This window comes from Schistocerca serialis, chromosome 5, assembly GCF_023864345.2.
Source record: "Schistocerca serialis cubense isolate TAMUIC-IGC-003099 chromosome 5, iqSchSeri2.2, whole genome shotgun sequence".
Taxonomy (NCBI): Eukaryota; Metazoa; Arthropoda; class Insecta; order Orthoptera; family Acrididae; genus Schistocerca; species Schistocerca serialis.
The window spans coordinates 108,960,657-108,976,387 of NC_064642.1; the positions used below are offsets into that span (position 1 = coordinate 108,960,657).

Genomic DNA, 15,731 nt, shown 5'->3' on the forward strand with positions numbered 1-15,731 from the left:
CCTTCCCTACCGCAATCCGCACATGTTCGTTTCATGTCACGTAGGTTTGCAACACTACGCCCAGCTGTTTAAACGACGAGAATGTGTGAAGCAAGAGACTACTAATTCTGTATCCAAACATTGATCTTCCTACTCATCCGCATAAATTTGCGTTCTTCTACGTTTAGAGCTAACTGCTATTCATCACACCAACTAGAATTTGGTCTAACAAGTAAGTCGTATCCTCCAACAGATACCCAACTTCGACACCTGTCCTTTCTCCACTGCTGCATAGGCCAATAACCGCAGATTGCTGCCCACCCTGTCCACCAAATAGTAGTTCTTTCACACTTCCATGGGGCACTCCTGACGGTACCGTTGTTCTCATTCCTTGCTCCTTCAGCAATAGTCTTCCACATATTATGTACCTTCTTTTCGGATTTCGCCAGCAGTGCTCGATCATCCTCATACTTAATAGACTTTCTCTTTTCTTCTCCAATCACAATGCTTCTTGCTTTGTCTACCGTCTTACCTATCAGTTCTTCTCAGTATACACGGTGATTCAAAAAGAATACCACAACTTTAGGAATTTAAAACTCTGTAACGACAAAAGGCAGAGCTAAGCACTATCTGTCGGCGAATTAAGGGAGCTATAAAGTTTCATTTAGTTGTACATTTGTTCGCTTGAGGCGCTGTTGACTAGGCGTCAGCGTCAGTTGATGCGAAGATGGCGACCGCTCAACAGAAATCTTTTTGTGTTATTGAGTACGGCAGAAGTGAATCGACGACAGTTGTTCAGCGTGCATTTCGAACGAAGTATGGTGTTAAACCTCCTTATAGGTGGTGTATTAAACGTTGGTATAAACAGTTTACAGAGAATGGGTGTTTGTGCAAAGGGAAAAGTTCTGGACGGCCGAGAACGAGTGATGAATATGTAGCACGCATCCAGCAAACATTTGTTCGCAGCCCAGGAAAATCGACTCGCAGAGCTAGCAGAGAGCTGCATATTCCACAATCAACTGTATGGAGAGTCCTACGAAAAAGGTTAGTTATGAAGCCTTATCGTCTGAAATTGGTTCAAGCACTGTCTGCAGCTGATAAGATTAAAAGAAACGATTTCGGTGATTTTATCCTTGCTCAAATGGAAACAGATGAATCTTTCGTTTCAAAGATTGTGTTTAGTGATGAAGCAACTATCCACACTAACGGGAAAGTCAACCGTCACAATGTCTGCATATGGGGCACTGAGAATCCGCGGGAAACAACTCAGTATGAACGTGACTCGCCCAAGGTGAACGTTTTCTGTGCCATTTCAGCCTATAAAGTTTTTGGTCCCTTTTTCTACGAAGGTGCTACTGTAACTGGACTACAGTATCTGGAGATGTTAGAGAATTGGCTGTTCCCTCAGCTCGAAGATGAAGCACAACAATTCATATTTCAGCAGGATGGAGCGCTACCACATTGGCACTTATCTATCCGTAACTACCTGAACGTCAACTACCCGAGGCGATGGATCGGCCGCCAGGCAGTCAGTGACAGAGCACTTCATCACTGGCCCCAAGAAGCCCTGATCTTACCCCCTGCGATTTTTTCTTATGGGGGGTATGTTAAGGATATGGTGTTTCGGCCACCTCTCCCAGCCACCATTGATGATTTGAAACGAGAAATAACAGCAGCTATCCAAACTGTTACGCCTGATATGCTAAAGAGAGTGTGGAACGAGTTGGAGTATCGGGTTGATATTGCTCGTGTGTCTGGACTTGTTTTTGAGTGAAAAAAAACCTTTTCAAATACTCTTTGTAATGATGTATAACAGAAGGTTATATTATGTTTCTTTCATTAAATACACATTTTTAAAGTTGTGGTATTCTTTTTGAATCACCCTGTATAATGAACAGCTTCTGTGTCAGTGAGCATGCTTGCCGTACACCCCCAAGCATGCTCAAATGGCTCTGAGCACTATGGGACTTAACATCTATGGTCTTAAGTCCCCGAGAACTTAGAACTACTTAAACCTAACTAACCTAAGGACATCACACAACATCCAGTCATCACGAGGCAGAGAAAATCCCTGACCCCGCCGGGAAACGAACCCGACGCATGCTCATCTCCTCTGTGTCCTCATTCCGTACTCTGTCAAGTTTTGTTTTGAGTACACCTCCTTTATCAACCTTCTATTTAACTAGTCTATACCAACATCTTTTAAAATTTTCTGACGTATTCTTCACTTGACTCTACCGAAAACCTTTCTTCTAGTCGATAAAACAAATATATAGATCCTTGTTCTATAATGGTTTCTTTTGTCGTCCTGAGACAACCGATAGCATCTCTTGTTTCTCTACCCTTTCTGAGCCCAAACTGGTATTCCCCAATAGTTTCCTTGAATTTCTGATCAATTCTCCTCCCCCATAGCATCCCTATCAGATTTTCTGGTAAGATGGCCCAGGGGAAGCCCGTCAAAAACTGAACACAGATCAAGCATAAAAACAGGAAGAAGGTGTACTGAACTGTGAAAAAAAAGCAAAATAGAAACAGTAATCGGTCCAAGCTTAACAAGTGCAACATTGAGTGAAAAGAGAAGCCCGGCGTCGTGGTTAAGTGATCATGGTGTTGGAATGCAAAGCGAGCGAGCCCTGTTCAAAGTTCCCTCGTATTATTTTACTTTATTTCCCTTTTTTAAAATTTTATTTCGCTGTTCGCTGGATTCAGATTCGTGTCTGTGTCGTGATGTAATGCCCTTTTGCAGCAGCGAGTTGTAAGGAAGGAACCTATAATATACAACTACTATATTAGTACCCGAAAGGAAGTGGCTTTCGGATGGGAATCGCAAACATTTGATGACAAGGCGACAAGTCAACCGAGTCCTCCACCGCAAAACTCGTCTGGTGTGTCGCACGCGGTATTAGTGACAGTACTTGTGTCATATGATAGGACGTAATTTGTACACCTGGTGAGCGAGTGAGATACGCCACTTTGCCCAGTTTCGGTGTTCGTACGAATGTGAATGTGACCACCCCCAGCGAAATGATGAAAACATAATAGTTTGTCACATAAACTGAACTTAATAGTTTGCCACATAATCTACAACAAATGAATACAGCAGTTTCAGAATCTGTGAAAACATATGCTTTTAAAGTTATCGAAGTTGCGTTCCGTTTTGGAAGTTTCGACATTTGAAGTCCTTTTTTGTACCATTTGCGTTTATTTGTTGTTTTCATTTCTGTGGGACGTCAGTGTGATGTATCGCCTGCTCTCGCTATTCATCACATTCGCTTGCGACGGTAACGTATTCTTAACACATGACTTATATTCTGTAACCAAGGTATAGTATGACAACCACCAAGACTACAGAAACAGAACGACCATTGCATTGACCGGACGGACAGTTCATAAAGTAGTGAAAATAAACGTATACAGAGTGGTCCATTGATCGTGATCGGGCCAAATATCTGACGAAATAAGCGTCAAACGAAAAAACTACAAAGATCGAAACTTGTCTAGCTTGAAGGGGGAAACGAAATACCGCTATTGTTGGGCTGCTAGATGGCACTGCCATAGGTCAAACAGATATTAACTGCATTTTTAAAAATAGGAACCCCAACTTTTATTACACATTCATGTAGTACGTAAAGAAATATGAATGTTTTAGTTGGACCACTTTTTTCGCTCTGTAATAGATAGCGCTGTAATAGTCACAAACATATGGCTCACAATTTTAGACGAACCGTTGGTAACAGGTAGGATTTTAAATTAAAATACAGAACGTAGGTACGCTTGAACACTTTATTTCGGTTGTTACGATATGATACATGTACATTTGTGAACTTATCATTTCTGAGAACGCAAGCTGTTACAGCGTGATTACCTGTAAGTACCACATTAATGCAACAAATGCTCAAATTGATGTGCGTCAACCTCAGTGCATTTGGCAGTAAGTGTAACGACCTTCCTCTCAACAGCGAGTAGTTCGCCTTCCGTAATGTTCACACGTGCATTGACAGTGCGCTGACGCATGTTGTCAGGCGTTGTCGGTGGATCACGACAGCAAATATCCCTAAACTTACCCCACAGAAAGAAATCCGGGGACGTCAGATCCGGTGAACGTGGGTGGTTCATGACAGGTGGCTGTCATGAAATATGCTATTTGTGGTGCCACCGCCACACTTGCTAGGTGGTAGCTTAAATCGGCCGCGGTCCATTTAGTACATTGCATGTACCTCAAGATAGAGTCTCACATGTCTCATCAAGAACGATGTATACAACAAGGACGATTAAAAGTTAAGTATTAAAACAGCTACGTACTTTTCTTGTTACCACTTATTACGTATCCTGTTTCAGACCTCTATCTAGCCTAAGAGAGATTACGCGTGCCTTTCGGCTACTTCAGTGTGGCGTAGCTGTCTTGTTACGCCACTACACTATTCGATACCGCTTCAGCCGTACGCGAGCTATGTGCCGGACATCCGTTATGCTGGAAGTACATCGCCATTCTGTCATGCAGTGAAACATCTTGTAGTAACATCGGTAGAACATCATGTAGGAAATAAGCATACATTGCACCATTTAGATTGCCTTCGATAAAATGAGGGCCAATTATCCTTCCTCCCATAATGCCGCACCATGCATTAACCCGCCAAGGTCACTGATTTTCCACTTGTCCCAACCATCGTGGATTTTCCGTTGCCCAATATTGCATAAGATGTCGGTTTACGTTACCGCTGTTGGTGAATGACGCTTTGTCGCTAAATAGAACACGTGCAAAAAATCGGTCATCGTCCCGTAATTTCTCTTGTGCCCAGTCGCAGAACTGTACACGACGTTCAAAGTCGTCGCCATGTAATTCCTGGTGCATAGAAATATGGTACGGGTGCAATCGATGTTGATGTAGCATTCTCAACATCGACGTTTTTGAGATTCCCGATTATCGCGCAATTTTTCTGCTGCTGATGTGCGAATTAGCCGCGTCAGCAGCTAAAACACCTACTTTGGCATCATCATTTGTTGCAGGTCGTGGTTGACGTTTCACATGTGAATGAACACTTCCTGTTTCCTTAAATAACGTAACTATCCGGCGAACGGTCCGGACACTTGGATGATGTCATCCTGTTCCAGAGGTTGCCCCTCAGTCTGCAAGATCCGGGCGATCGCAGAGGGTGGGCTTACTGGTAGTTGGGAGCTCCACCGTCAGGCGCGTAATGGGGCCCCTCAGGTTCAAATGGTTCAAATGGTTCAAATGGCTCTGAGCACTATGGGACTTAACATCTTAGGTCATCAGTCCCCTAGAACTTAGAACTACCTAAACCTAGCTAACCTAAGGACATCACACACATCCATGCCCGAGGCAGGATTCGAACCTGCGACCTTAGCAGTCCCGCGATTCCGGACTGAAGCGCCTAGAACCTCATGGGCCCCTTAGGGATATGGCAGCAAGAGAGGGGAAGAAAACCAATGAGCACTCCGTGTGCATACCGAAGGGAGTCATTCCAGATGTGGAAAGGGTAATTCCGGATGCCATGAAGGGTACAGGGTGCACCCATCTGCAGGTGGTCGCTCATGTCGGCACCAATGATGTGTGTCGCTGTGGATCGGAGGAAATCCTCTCTAGCTTCCGGCGGCTATCTGATTTGGTGAAGACTGCCAGTCTCGCTAGCGGGATGAAAGCAGAGTTCACCATCTGCAGCATCGTCGACAGGACTGACTGCGGACCTTTGGTACAGAGCCAAGTGGAGGGTCTGAATCAGAGGCTGAGACGGTTCTGCGACCGTGTGGGCTGCAGATTCCTCGATTTGCGCCATAGGGTGGTGGGGTTTCGGGTTCCGCTGGATAGGCCAGGAGTCCACTACACGCAGCAAGCGGCTACAAGAGTAGCAGGGGTTGTGTGGCGTGGACTGTGCGGTTTTTTAGGTTAGATGGCCTCGGGCAAGTACAGAAAGGGCAACAGCCTCAAAGGGTGCGGGGCAAAGTCAGGACATGCGGGGACCAAGCAGCAATCAGTATTGTAATTGTAAACTGTCGAAGCTGCATTGGTAAAGAACCGGAACTTCAAGTGCTGATAGAAAGCACCGAAGCTGAAATCGTTATAGGTACAGAAAGCTGGCTGAAGCCAGAGATAAATTCTGCCGAAATTTTTACAAAGGCACAGACGGTGTTTAGAAAGGATAGATTGCATGCAACCGGTGGTGGCGTGTTGGTCGCTGTTAGTAGTAGTTTATCCTGTAGTGAAGTAGAAGTGGATAGTTTCTGTGAATTATCATGGGTGGAGGTTACGCTCAACAACCGAGCTAGGTTAATAGTTGGCTCCTTTTACCGACCTCCCGACTCAGCAGCATTAGTGGCAGAACAACTGAGAGAAAATTTGCAATACATTTCACATAAATTTTCTCAGCGTGTTATAGTCTTAGGTGGAGATTTAAATTTACCAGATATAGACTGGGACACTCAGATGTTTAGGACGGGTGGTAGGGACAGAGCATCGAGTGACATTATACTGAGTGCACTATCCGAAAATTACCTCGAGCAATGAAACAGAGAAGCGACTCGTGATAACAAACAGACCCGAACATTTCGACTCTGTAAGTGCAGAACAGGGAATTAGTGACCATAAGGCCGTTGCAGCATCCCTGGATGTAGAAGTAAATAGGAATATAAAAAAAGGGAGGAAGGTTTATCTGTTTAGCAAGAGTAATAGAAGGCAGATTTCAGACTACCTAACAGATCAAAACGAAAATTTCTGTTCCGACACTGACAATGTTGAGTGTTTATGGCAAACGTTCAAGGCAATCGTAAAATGCGTTTCAGACAGGTACGTGCCGAGTAAAACTGTGAGGGACGGGAAAAACCCACCGTGGTTCAACAAAAACGTTAGGAAACTACTGCGAAAGCAAAGAGAGCTTCACTCCAAGTTTAAACGCAGCCAAAACCTCTCAGACAAGCAGAATCTAAACGATGTCAAAGTTAGCGTAAGGAGGGCTATGCGTGAAGCGTTCAGTGAATTCGAAAGTAAAATTCTATGTACCGACTTGACAGAAAATCCTAGGAAGTTCTGGTCTTACGTTAAACCAGTAAGTGGCTCGAAACAGCATATCCAGACACTCCGGGATGATGATGGCATTGAAACAGAGGATGACACGCGTAAACCTGAAATACTAAACACCTTTTTCCAAAGCTGTTTCACAGAAGAAGACCGCACTGCATTTCCTTCTCCAAATCATCGCACAAACGAAGAAATGGCTAATATCGAAATAAGTGTCCTAGGAATAGAAAAGCAACTGGAATCACTCAACAGAGGAAAGTCCACTGGACCTGATGGGATACCAATTCGATTCTACACAGAGTACGCGAAAGAACTTGCCCCCTTCTAACAGCCGTGTACCGCAAGACTCTAAAGGAACGGAAGGTTCCAAATGATTGGAAAAGAGCACAAATAGTCCCAGTCTTCAAGAAGGGTCGTCGAGCAGATGCGCAAAACTATAGACCTATATCTCTGACGTCGATCTGTTGTAGACATTTAGAACATTTTTATTGCTCGCGTATCATGTAGTTTTTGTAAACCCAGAATCTACTCTATGGGAATCAACACGGATTCCGGAAACAGCGATCGTGTGAGACCCAACTTGCTTTATTTGTTCATGAGCCCCAGAAAATATTAGATACAGGCTCCCTGGTAGATGCCATTTTCCTTGACTTCCGGAAGGTGTTCGATACAGTTCCGCACTGTCGCCTGATAAACAAAGTAAGAGCCTACGGAATATCAGACCAGCTGTGTGGCTGGATTGAAGAGTTTTTATCAAACTGAACACAGCATGAAACTTCCTGGCAGATTAAAACTGTGTGCCCGACCGAGACTCGAACTCGGGACCTTTGCCTTTCGCGGGCAAGTGCTCTAGCATCTGTGCTACCGAAGCACGACTCACGCCCGGTCTCACAGCTTTACTTATGCCAGTATCTCGTCTCCTACTTCCCAATCTTTACAGAAGCTCTCCTGCGAACCTTGCAGGACTAGCACTCCTGAAAAAAAGGATATTGCGGATACATGGCTTAGCCACAGCCTGGGGGATGTTTCCAGAATGAGATTTTCACTCTGCCAGGAAGTTTCATATCAGCGCACACTCCGCTGCAGAGTGAAAATCTCATTCTGAGAACACAGCATGTTGTTGTCAATAGAGAGACGTCTACAGACGTTAAGGTAACCTCTGGCATGCCACGGGGGAGTGTTATGGGACCATTGCTTTTCACAATATATATATATGACCTAGTAGATGGTGTCGGAAGTTCCATGCGGCCTTCCGCGGATGATGCTGTAGTATACAGAGAAGTTGCAGCATTAGAAAATTGTAGCGAAATGCAGGAAGATCTGCAGCGGATAGGCACTTGGCGCAGGGAGTGGCTACTGACCCTTCAAGTAGATAAATGTAATGTATTGCGAATACATAGAAAGAAGGATCCTTTATTGTATGATTATATGATAGCGGAACAAACAGTGGTAGCAGTTACTTCTGTAAAATATCTGGGAGTATGCGTGCGGAACGATTTGAAGTGGAATGATCACGTAAAATTAATTGTGGGTAAGGCGGGTACCAGGTTGAGATTCATTGGGAGGGTCCTTAGAAAATGTAGTCCATCAACAAAGGAGGTGGCTTACAAAACACTCGTTCGACCTATACTTGAGTATTGCTCATCAGTGTGGGATCCGTACCAGATCGGGTTGACGGAGGAGATAGAGAAGTTCCAAAGAAAAGCGGCGCGTTTCGTCACAGGGTTATTTGGTAACCGTGACAGCGTTCCCGGAGATGTTTAGCAAACTCAAGTGGCAGACTCTGCAAGAGAGGCGCTCTGCATCGCGGTGTAGCTTGCTCGCCAGGTTTCGAGAGGGTGCGTTCCTGGATGAGGTATCGAATATATCGCTTCCCCCTACTTATACCTCCAGAGGAGATCACGATAGTAAAATTAGAGAGATTCGAGCACGCACGGAGGCTTTCAGACAGTCGTTCTTCCCGCGAACCATACGCGACTGGAACAGAAAAGGGAGGTAATGACAGTGGCACGTAAAGTGCCCTCCGCTACACACCGTTGGGTGGCTTGCGGAGTATAAATGTAGATGTAGATGTAGATATAGATACCGAGCAGCATACATAGCACACGCACATTGGGCATTTTGATCACAATAGCTATACATCAATACGATATCGACCTTTTCCTCAATTGGTAAACGGTCCATTTTAACACGGGTAATGTATCACGAAGCAAATAGCGTCCGCACTGATGGAATGTTACGTGATACCACGTACATATACGTTTGTGGCTATTACAGCGGCATCTATCACAAAGCGAAGAAAGTGGTCCAACTAAAACATTCATATTTCTTTACGTACTACACGAATATGTAATTGAAATGGGGCCTCCTGTTTAAGACAACGCAGTTGATATCCGTTTGACCTATGGCAGCTGCATCTAGTGGGCCAACCATAGCGCCATCTGGTTTCCCCATTGAAGCTAGACAAGTTTCGTTCTTTGTAGTTTTTTCGTTAGACGCTTATTTCGTGAGATATTTGGCCCGGTCACGATCAATGGAGCACCCTGTACACATGGTGCGAGGGGTTTAGAACCCGGCTCGCCCACTTTTTAGTCCAACACCATGACCACTTAACCACAACACCATAACTACTAGCCGTCCGAAGTGGCCGCGCGGTTCGGGCGCTGCAGTCTGGAACCGCGAGACCGCTACGGTCGCAGGTTCGAATCCTGCCTCGGGCATGGATGTGTGTGATGTCCTTAGGTTTGTTAGGTTTAACTAGTTCTACGTTCTAGGGAACTGATGACCTCAGCAGTTGAGTCCCATAGTGCTCAGAGCCATTTGAACCATTTGAACCATAACTACTACACTGATCTCAATATTGTACCTTTTAATCTTGGACCATTCACTGCTTCCACTCTACATTTTTTCATAGTTCAGTACGCCTTCTTCTTGCTTGATCTGTGTTCAGTTTTTGACGGATTATCACCTTGGCCATCTTACCAGTAAATCTGAGGGGGGGGGGGGGGGCGGTCGATGGGTAGGCTCCCTTGTTAGTATGACCCTTATTACAGGCTTTGTACCATGAGTGATAAGACCAACTGTCCTACAATCTTCAAGTATTTGCGCTGCACATTTTAAGGTGAAAGTGCCAAGAATGGTCTCAGGTGTACTGTGGCCGTAGTTACACACTCTACTGAAGAACCAATGCAGCGGAAGGTACTGAATACTTTACGAGACAGTTGTTTGGTCTGCCGTATGACGTCAGAGAGTGGATCACCTTGCACGCTGGCGGTGAGCTGCCGCTCGGGCAGCCGGATGGTGGCGGCGGTGAGGACGACGGGCTCGCTGCGGCCCTTCAGGTTGTACGAGTAGACGCAGGCGTGGTAGCGCTCGCCCGGGCTCAGGCTGGACACGGCGAAGGCGGCGACGGGCGCCGACAGGTTGGCGCGCAGCGCCTGCGACTCGGCCTCGCGCACCTCCAGCAGGAAGGACTGCGGCAGGCCGCCGTTGAAGCCCTCCGAGCAGCGCACCGCCAGCGAGTCCGTGGACACGTTCAGCACCGAGCAGTTGTGCACCTGGTCCGGCCGGCCTGCGCACCAAACCGGCAAGTTTATCGATCACTGAACGCGCAATGGCGATCGTTTGGACCTGCCAACCTTTCATTTTCACCGTAAACTTTAATGATGGAAGCTGAAGAAATGAATCAATATTCGTAACACGGCTGGCAATTGAATCCGGGTCTCCTCGCTTGCTAGGGAGGAATGGTAACCATTACACTATCACAGCAATATAACAAATATTACTTTCCCCTTTGTAATGGTTCTCTATTTACGTGATCATTACGGCACTCCAACCCCAGTTCTCGATACCAGTAACATCGTACTCCTTTTCTGCGAAGTAACAGAGATATTTTTGTGACAATATTCACATTTGGCTTCATTAATGTATAGGTACTCAGATGTATCGATATATTATAGTGATATGGTTCTTGTGTGTATTCATTTCTGTGAGACTGTCATAATCTTTGACTTATTGTAACCGTTTTGGTGCGAATGCGCACAGAGGAGTCTTTGTTTCACTTTGCAGAAGTTAAGTTGTTATTTCGCTTTGTAGAAGAACAGTCAAGTTTTGTTGTTTGGTTAAAGTAGAAATTAAATATATGAAGATTGATACAAAACTGTTTTCTTGATGATGTGACAATTAAGAAGAAGGATATGTGAATTTACTAGAAGTTTAATAAAAATGTGGATCCTGAACACCAAGTCAAAAATTGTTTCTGCCATACCATTGTTCTGATCTGGGATTGTTTGATTATTAAGAATTTCCTCAAAGACGCATTTGTTAGGTCTTCAAATATCGCTAAAATACAGATCTGGACCTTCTAGCAGTCAACGTGGAATCACTCTAGAATCAACAAAATGAGCCATAACAACTTCGACGAAACCTACGTGGGAATCCATTCAAGGTAAGTGCCAAAATTAATGACTTTTTTATAGTGACTTCATTATTTCCATTCTGACGATACCATCCACAGTCAGTAACTTTGTTGTTGCCCGATAAAGCGAACAAATGCTGCGTGAGCAACATTATTAATCTGATTTCTAACCTCCTTTGCAAGTGGTGGTATTGTTAGACCTTCCAATGTCTCGAGGAAAATTCTGTAAAATCACCTACGCCTAAGGTACATGATTTCCCCATTACGTCCAACGCTGGGGTGCTGTTCCAATGCCATAAAGCATCGGCAGTAGTGATCGTCTACGAAGATATGAGTTAAACTTTGAGTAAGATAGGCCACTGGACTTGGGTAGTCAGTGCAGCAAAGTTAATAATATTGGCGCGGGATTGAAATGCTTAATACTCCTGCCTAACAAGCAGAGAACCCGGATTCAAGTACCGACAGTGGCACAAATTTTAATTCACTTTTTTTAGCTTCCATCCTTATCTCAGATAAAGATGAGACTCAAATGTCTAGACGAAAAGTTTATTATATTATCCATAAACAGTGTTAAAATTGACCTGCCAGGTCAGCCGAGAGCGCTAATGCGCTGCTTCCTGGACTCGGGTAGGCGCGCCGGCCCCAGATCGAATCCGCCCGGCAGCTTAACGATGGAGGCCAGTATGCCAGCCAGCCTGGATGCGGTTTTTAGGCAGTTTTTCACATCCCACTAGGTGAACACCGGGCTGATCCCACGTTCCGCCTCAGTTACACGGCTCGCAGACATCTGAACGCATTCGCACTATTCCATGGATTACACTCGACGCAGACAGTTGGGGTACACTAATTCTGTCCCAGGGGGGGTACTGGGTGGCGGCAGGAAGGGCATCCGGCCACCCCTTCAATTAACCTTGCCAAATCCGATTAACCATGCCGACCCTGCGACATTGCAGGAAAAAGGCACAAGCGAAAGAAAAAATAAGAAAAGAAACAGTGTTAAAATTATGAGGATGATTCTAATGGTAATGATTTTGACAATGTGTTTTCGGTATCACGATAAGTACAAAATAAATTGCCTCTCCCTGTGCAGGTATCACAAACTGCGAGCGTACAGGATAAGAACAATCGACGTATGGATGTTTCGGTCGGTCTGGGAGGGGCGCACTGATAGCAGAAGCAGTTAAGGCGACCGTTCGCGGTAAGTGGCAAATCCGAGTTCATCAGCCCCGATCCGGCACAAATTTCCATGAGACGCTGATGAAATGCACAACTGATAACAAAACACGTCCGCAGATTGTAAATCCACGTGGTTGTCTAATGGTAATGTTAAAAGTGTAATAAAACTCATAAAAGTTGTACTCTCTAAGAAGTAGCTTTGTGTTTGCGTTTGCACAAATTACCAAAATTTGGAAGCCTGCTGTTCCAGCACAGTTCGATGATAGGTGCCCTGCTGTCGACTTACACCGCGTTGGAGCAGAGACATGTGATCCGTTGTCTTTTTTCTGTTCTTAATAATGAAGCTATTAAATCTATGGAAATGGATGGTAGAATGTAAGCACATTACCTGTATTGTGATTCGGGCATATTCTTGTAGAAATGGTACGACTGGGGAACAAGTCTGAAATTGTGATTTCTGTGGAAAACCTATCTCGTCCAGACAGGTCACACCACGTAGGGACGAACGAAAACAATGACGCACTGGAAGAGCGTATGAAGGTAAAGTGGCATGTTACTGTTAACGAAATAACCATTATTTTCGGAATTTTTGGTGGTTCAGCACAAAATATCCTCCATGATGAACTGTGATTCAACAAAGAATCCGCAGGATGGGTTCCACGTCAGTTGACTGTAGAATTGAGAGATCATCGTGTCAAAGTCTATGAGGGACTTCAGCATCTTTTCCAGTGCAAAAGTAATGGATTTTAGGATTAATTGTTACAGGGGACGAAATCTTGGTGGCCTATAACCAACACGAAACAAGAAGTGGTGTTTGTCAAATCCAATTAAATATCACATTCAACCATCTGCATCAAAAATCATATGCTCCTTCGTGACACAAAAGCTTCGCAAATCCTACTTCTTTGGTCACATTTCTAGTCAGCAGGTTTTAAAACGTACGTGAAGCCTTGAGATTCTATGATAGAAGGACCAAAGAGGCTAGAGGTAAGCGTGATAGTACAGCATCATTTGACTACATTTGTGAAATGTAGTGGGAAGCTCCCGCCAATAGATGTATAGCCACGTAAGTTTAATATTGATCATCATCATCATCATCATCATCATCATTATTTAAGACTGATTATGCCTTGCAGCGTTCAGTCTGGAGCATAGTCCCCCTTATAAAATTCCTCCATGATCCCCTATTCAGTGCTAACATTGGTGCCTCTTCTGATGTTAAGCCTATTACTTCAAAATCATTCTTAACCGAATCCAGGTACCTTCTCCTTGGTCTACCCCGACTCCTCCTATCCTCTACTGCTGAACCCATGAGTCTCTTGGGTAACCTTGCTTCTCCCATGCGTGTAACATGACCCCACCATCTAAGCCTGTTCGCCCTGACTGCTATGTCTATAGAGTTCATTCCCAGTTTTTCTTTGATTTCCTCATTGTGGACACCCTCCTGCCATTGTTCCCATCTACTAGTACCTGCAATCATCCTAGCTACTTTCATATCCGTAGCCTCAACCTTATTGATAAGGTAACCTGAATCCACCCAGCTTTCGCTCCCATACAACAAAGTTGGTCGAAAGATTGAACGGTGCACAGATAACTTAGTCATGGTACTGACTTCCTTCTTGCAGAAGAGAGTAGATCGTGGCTGAGCGCTGACTGCGTTAGCTTTGCTACCCCTCGCTTCCAGTTCTTTCACTATGTTGCCAACCTACGAGAATATGCATCCTAAGTACTTGAAACCGTCCACCTGTTCTAACTTTGTTCCTCCTATTTGGCACTCAATCCGTTTATATGTCTTTCCCACTGACATTACTTTTGTTTTGGAGATGCTAATCTTCATACCATAGTCCTTACACTTGTAATGTAGCTCTGAAATATTACTTTGCAAACTTTCAATAGAATCTGCCATCACAACTAAGTCATCCGCATATGCGAGACTGCTTATTTTGTGTTCACCTATCTTAATCTCACCCAACCAGTCTATTGTTTTCAACATATGATCCATAAATAATATGAACAACAGTGGAGACAGGTTGCAGCCTTGTCTTACCCCTGAAACTACTCTGTACCATGGACTCAATTTACAGTCAACTCTAACTGCTGCCAGACTATCTGTGTAAAGACCTTTAATTGCTTGCAAAAGTTTGGCTCCTATTCCATAATCACGTAGAACAGACAAAAACTTCCTCCTAGGAACCCGGTCATATGCCTTTTCTAGATCTATAAAACATAGATACAATTCCCTATTCCACTCGTAACACTTCTCCATTATTTGCCGTAAGCTAAAGATCTGGTCCTGACAACCTCTAAGAGGCCTAAATCCACACTGATTTTCATCCAATTTGTCCTCAACTAATACTCGCACTTTCCTTTCAACACTACCTCAGAAGATTTTACCCACAACGCTGATCAAAGAGATACCTCTGTAGTTGTTACAATCTTATCTATGTTTATACACTCCTGGAAATTGAAATAAGAACACAGTGAATTCATTGTCCCAGGAAGGGGAAACTTTATTGACACATTCCTGGGGTCAGATACATCACATGATCACACTGACAGAACCACAGGCACATAGACACAGGCAACAGAGCATGCACAATGTCGGCACTAGTACAGTGTATTTCCACCTTTCGCAGCAATGCAGGCTGCTATTCTCCCATGGAGACTATCGTAGAGATGCTGGATGTAGTCCTGTGGAACGGCTTGCCATTCCATTTCCACCTGGCGCCTCAGTTGGACCAGCGTTCGTGCTGGACGTGCAGACCACGTGAGACGACGCTTCATCCAGTCCCAAACATGCTCAATGGGGGACAGATCCGGAGATCTTGCTGGCCAGGGTAGTTGACTTACACCTTCTAGAGCACGTTGGGTGGCACGGGATACATGCGGACGTGCATTGTCCTGTTGGAACAGCAAGTTCCCTTGCCGGTCTAGGAATGGTAGAACGATGGGTTCGATGAAGGTTTGGATATACCGTGCACTATTCAGTGTCCCCTCGACGATCACCAGTGGTGTACGGCCAGTGTAGGAGATCGCTCCCCACACCATGATGCCGGGTGTTGGCTCTGTGTGCCTCGGTCGTATGCAGTCCTGATTGTGGCGCTCACCTGCACGGCGCCAAACACG

At 44.9% G+C, this 15,731-nt stretch overlaps 1 protein-coding gene across 1 annotated transcript in view; it reads right to left on the minus strand.

The window, feature by feature from the left end:
* LOC126481775 (hemicentin-2-like) overlaps positions 1-15,731 on the minus strand; it is a 699,774-nt gene that overhangs the window by 12,663 nt on the left and 671,380 nt on the right. The window contains exon 11 of the mRNA XM_050105729.1: positions 10,272-10,583. Within this exon, the coding sequence (XP_049961686.1) occupies positions 10,272-10,583 (312 nt within the window). The remainder of the gene's footprint in view (positions 1-10,271; positions 10,584-15,731) is intronic.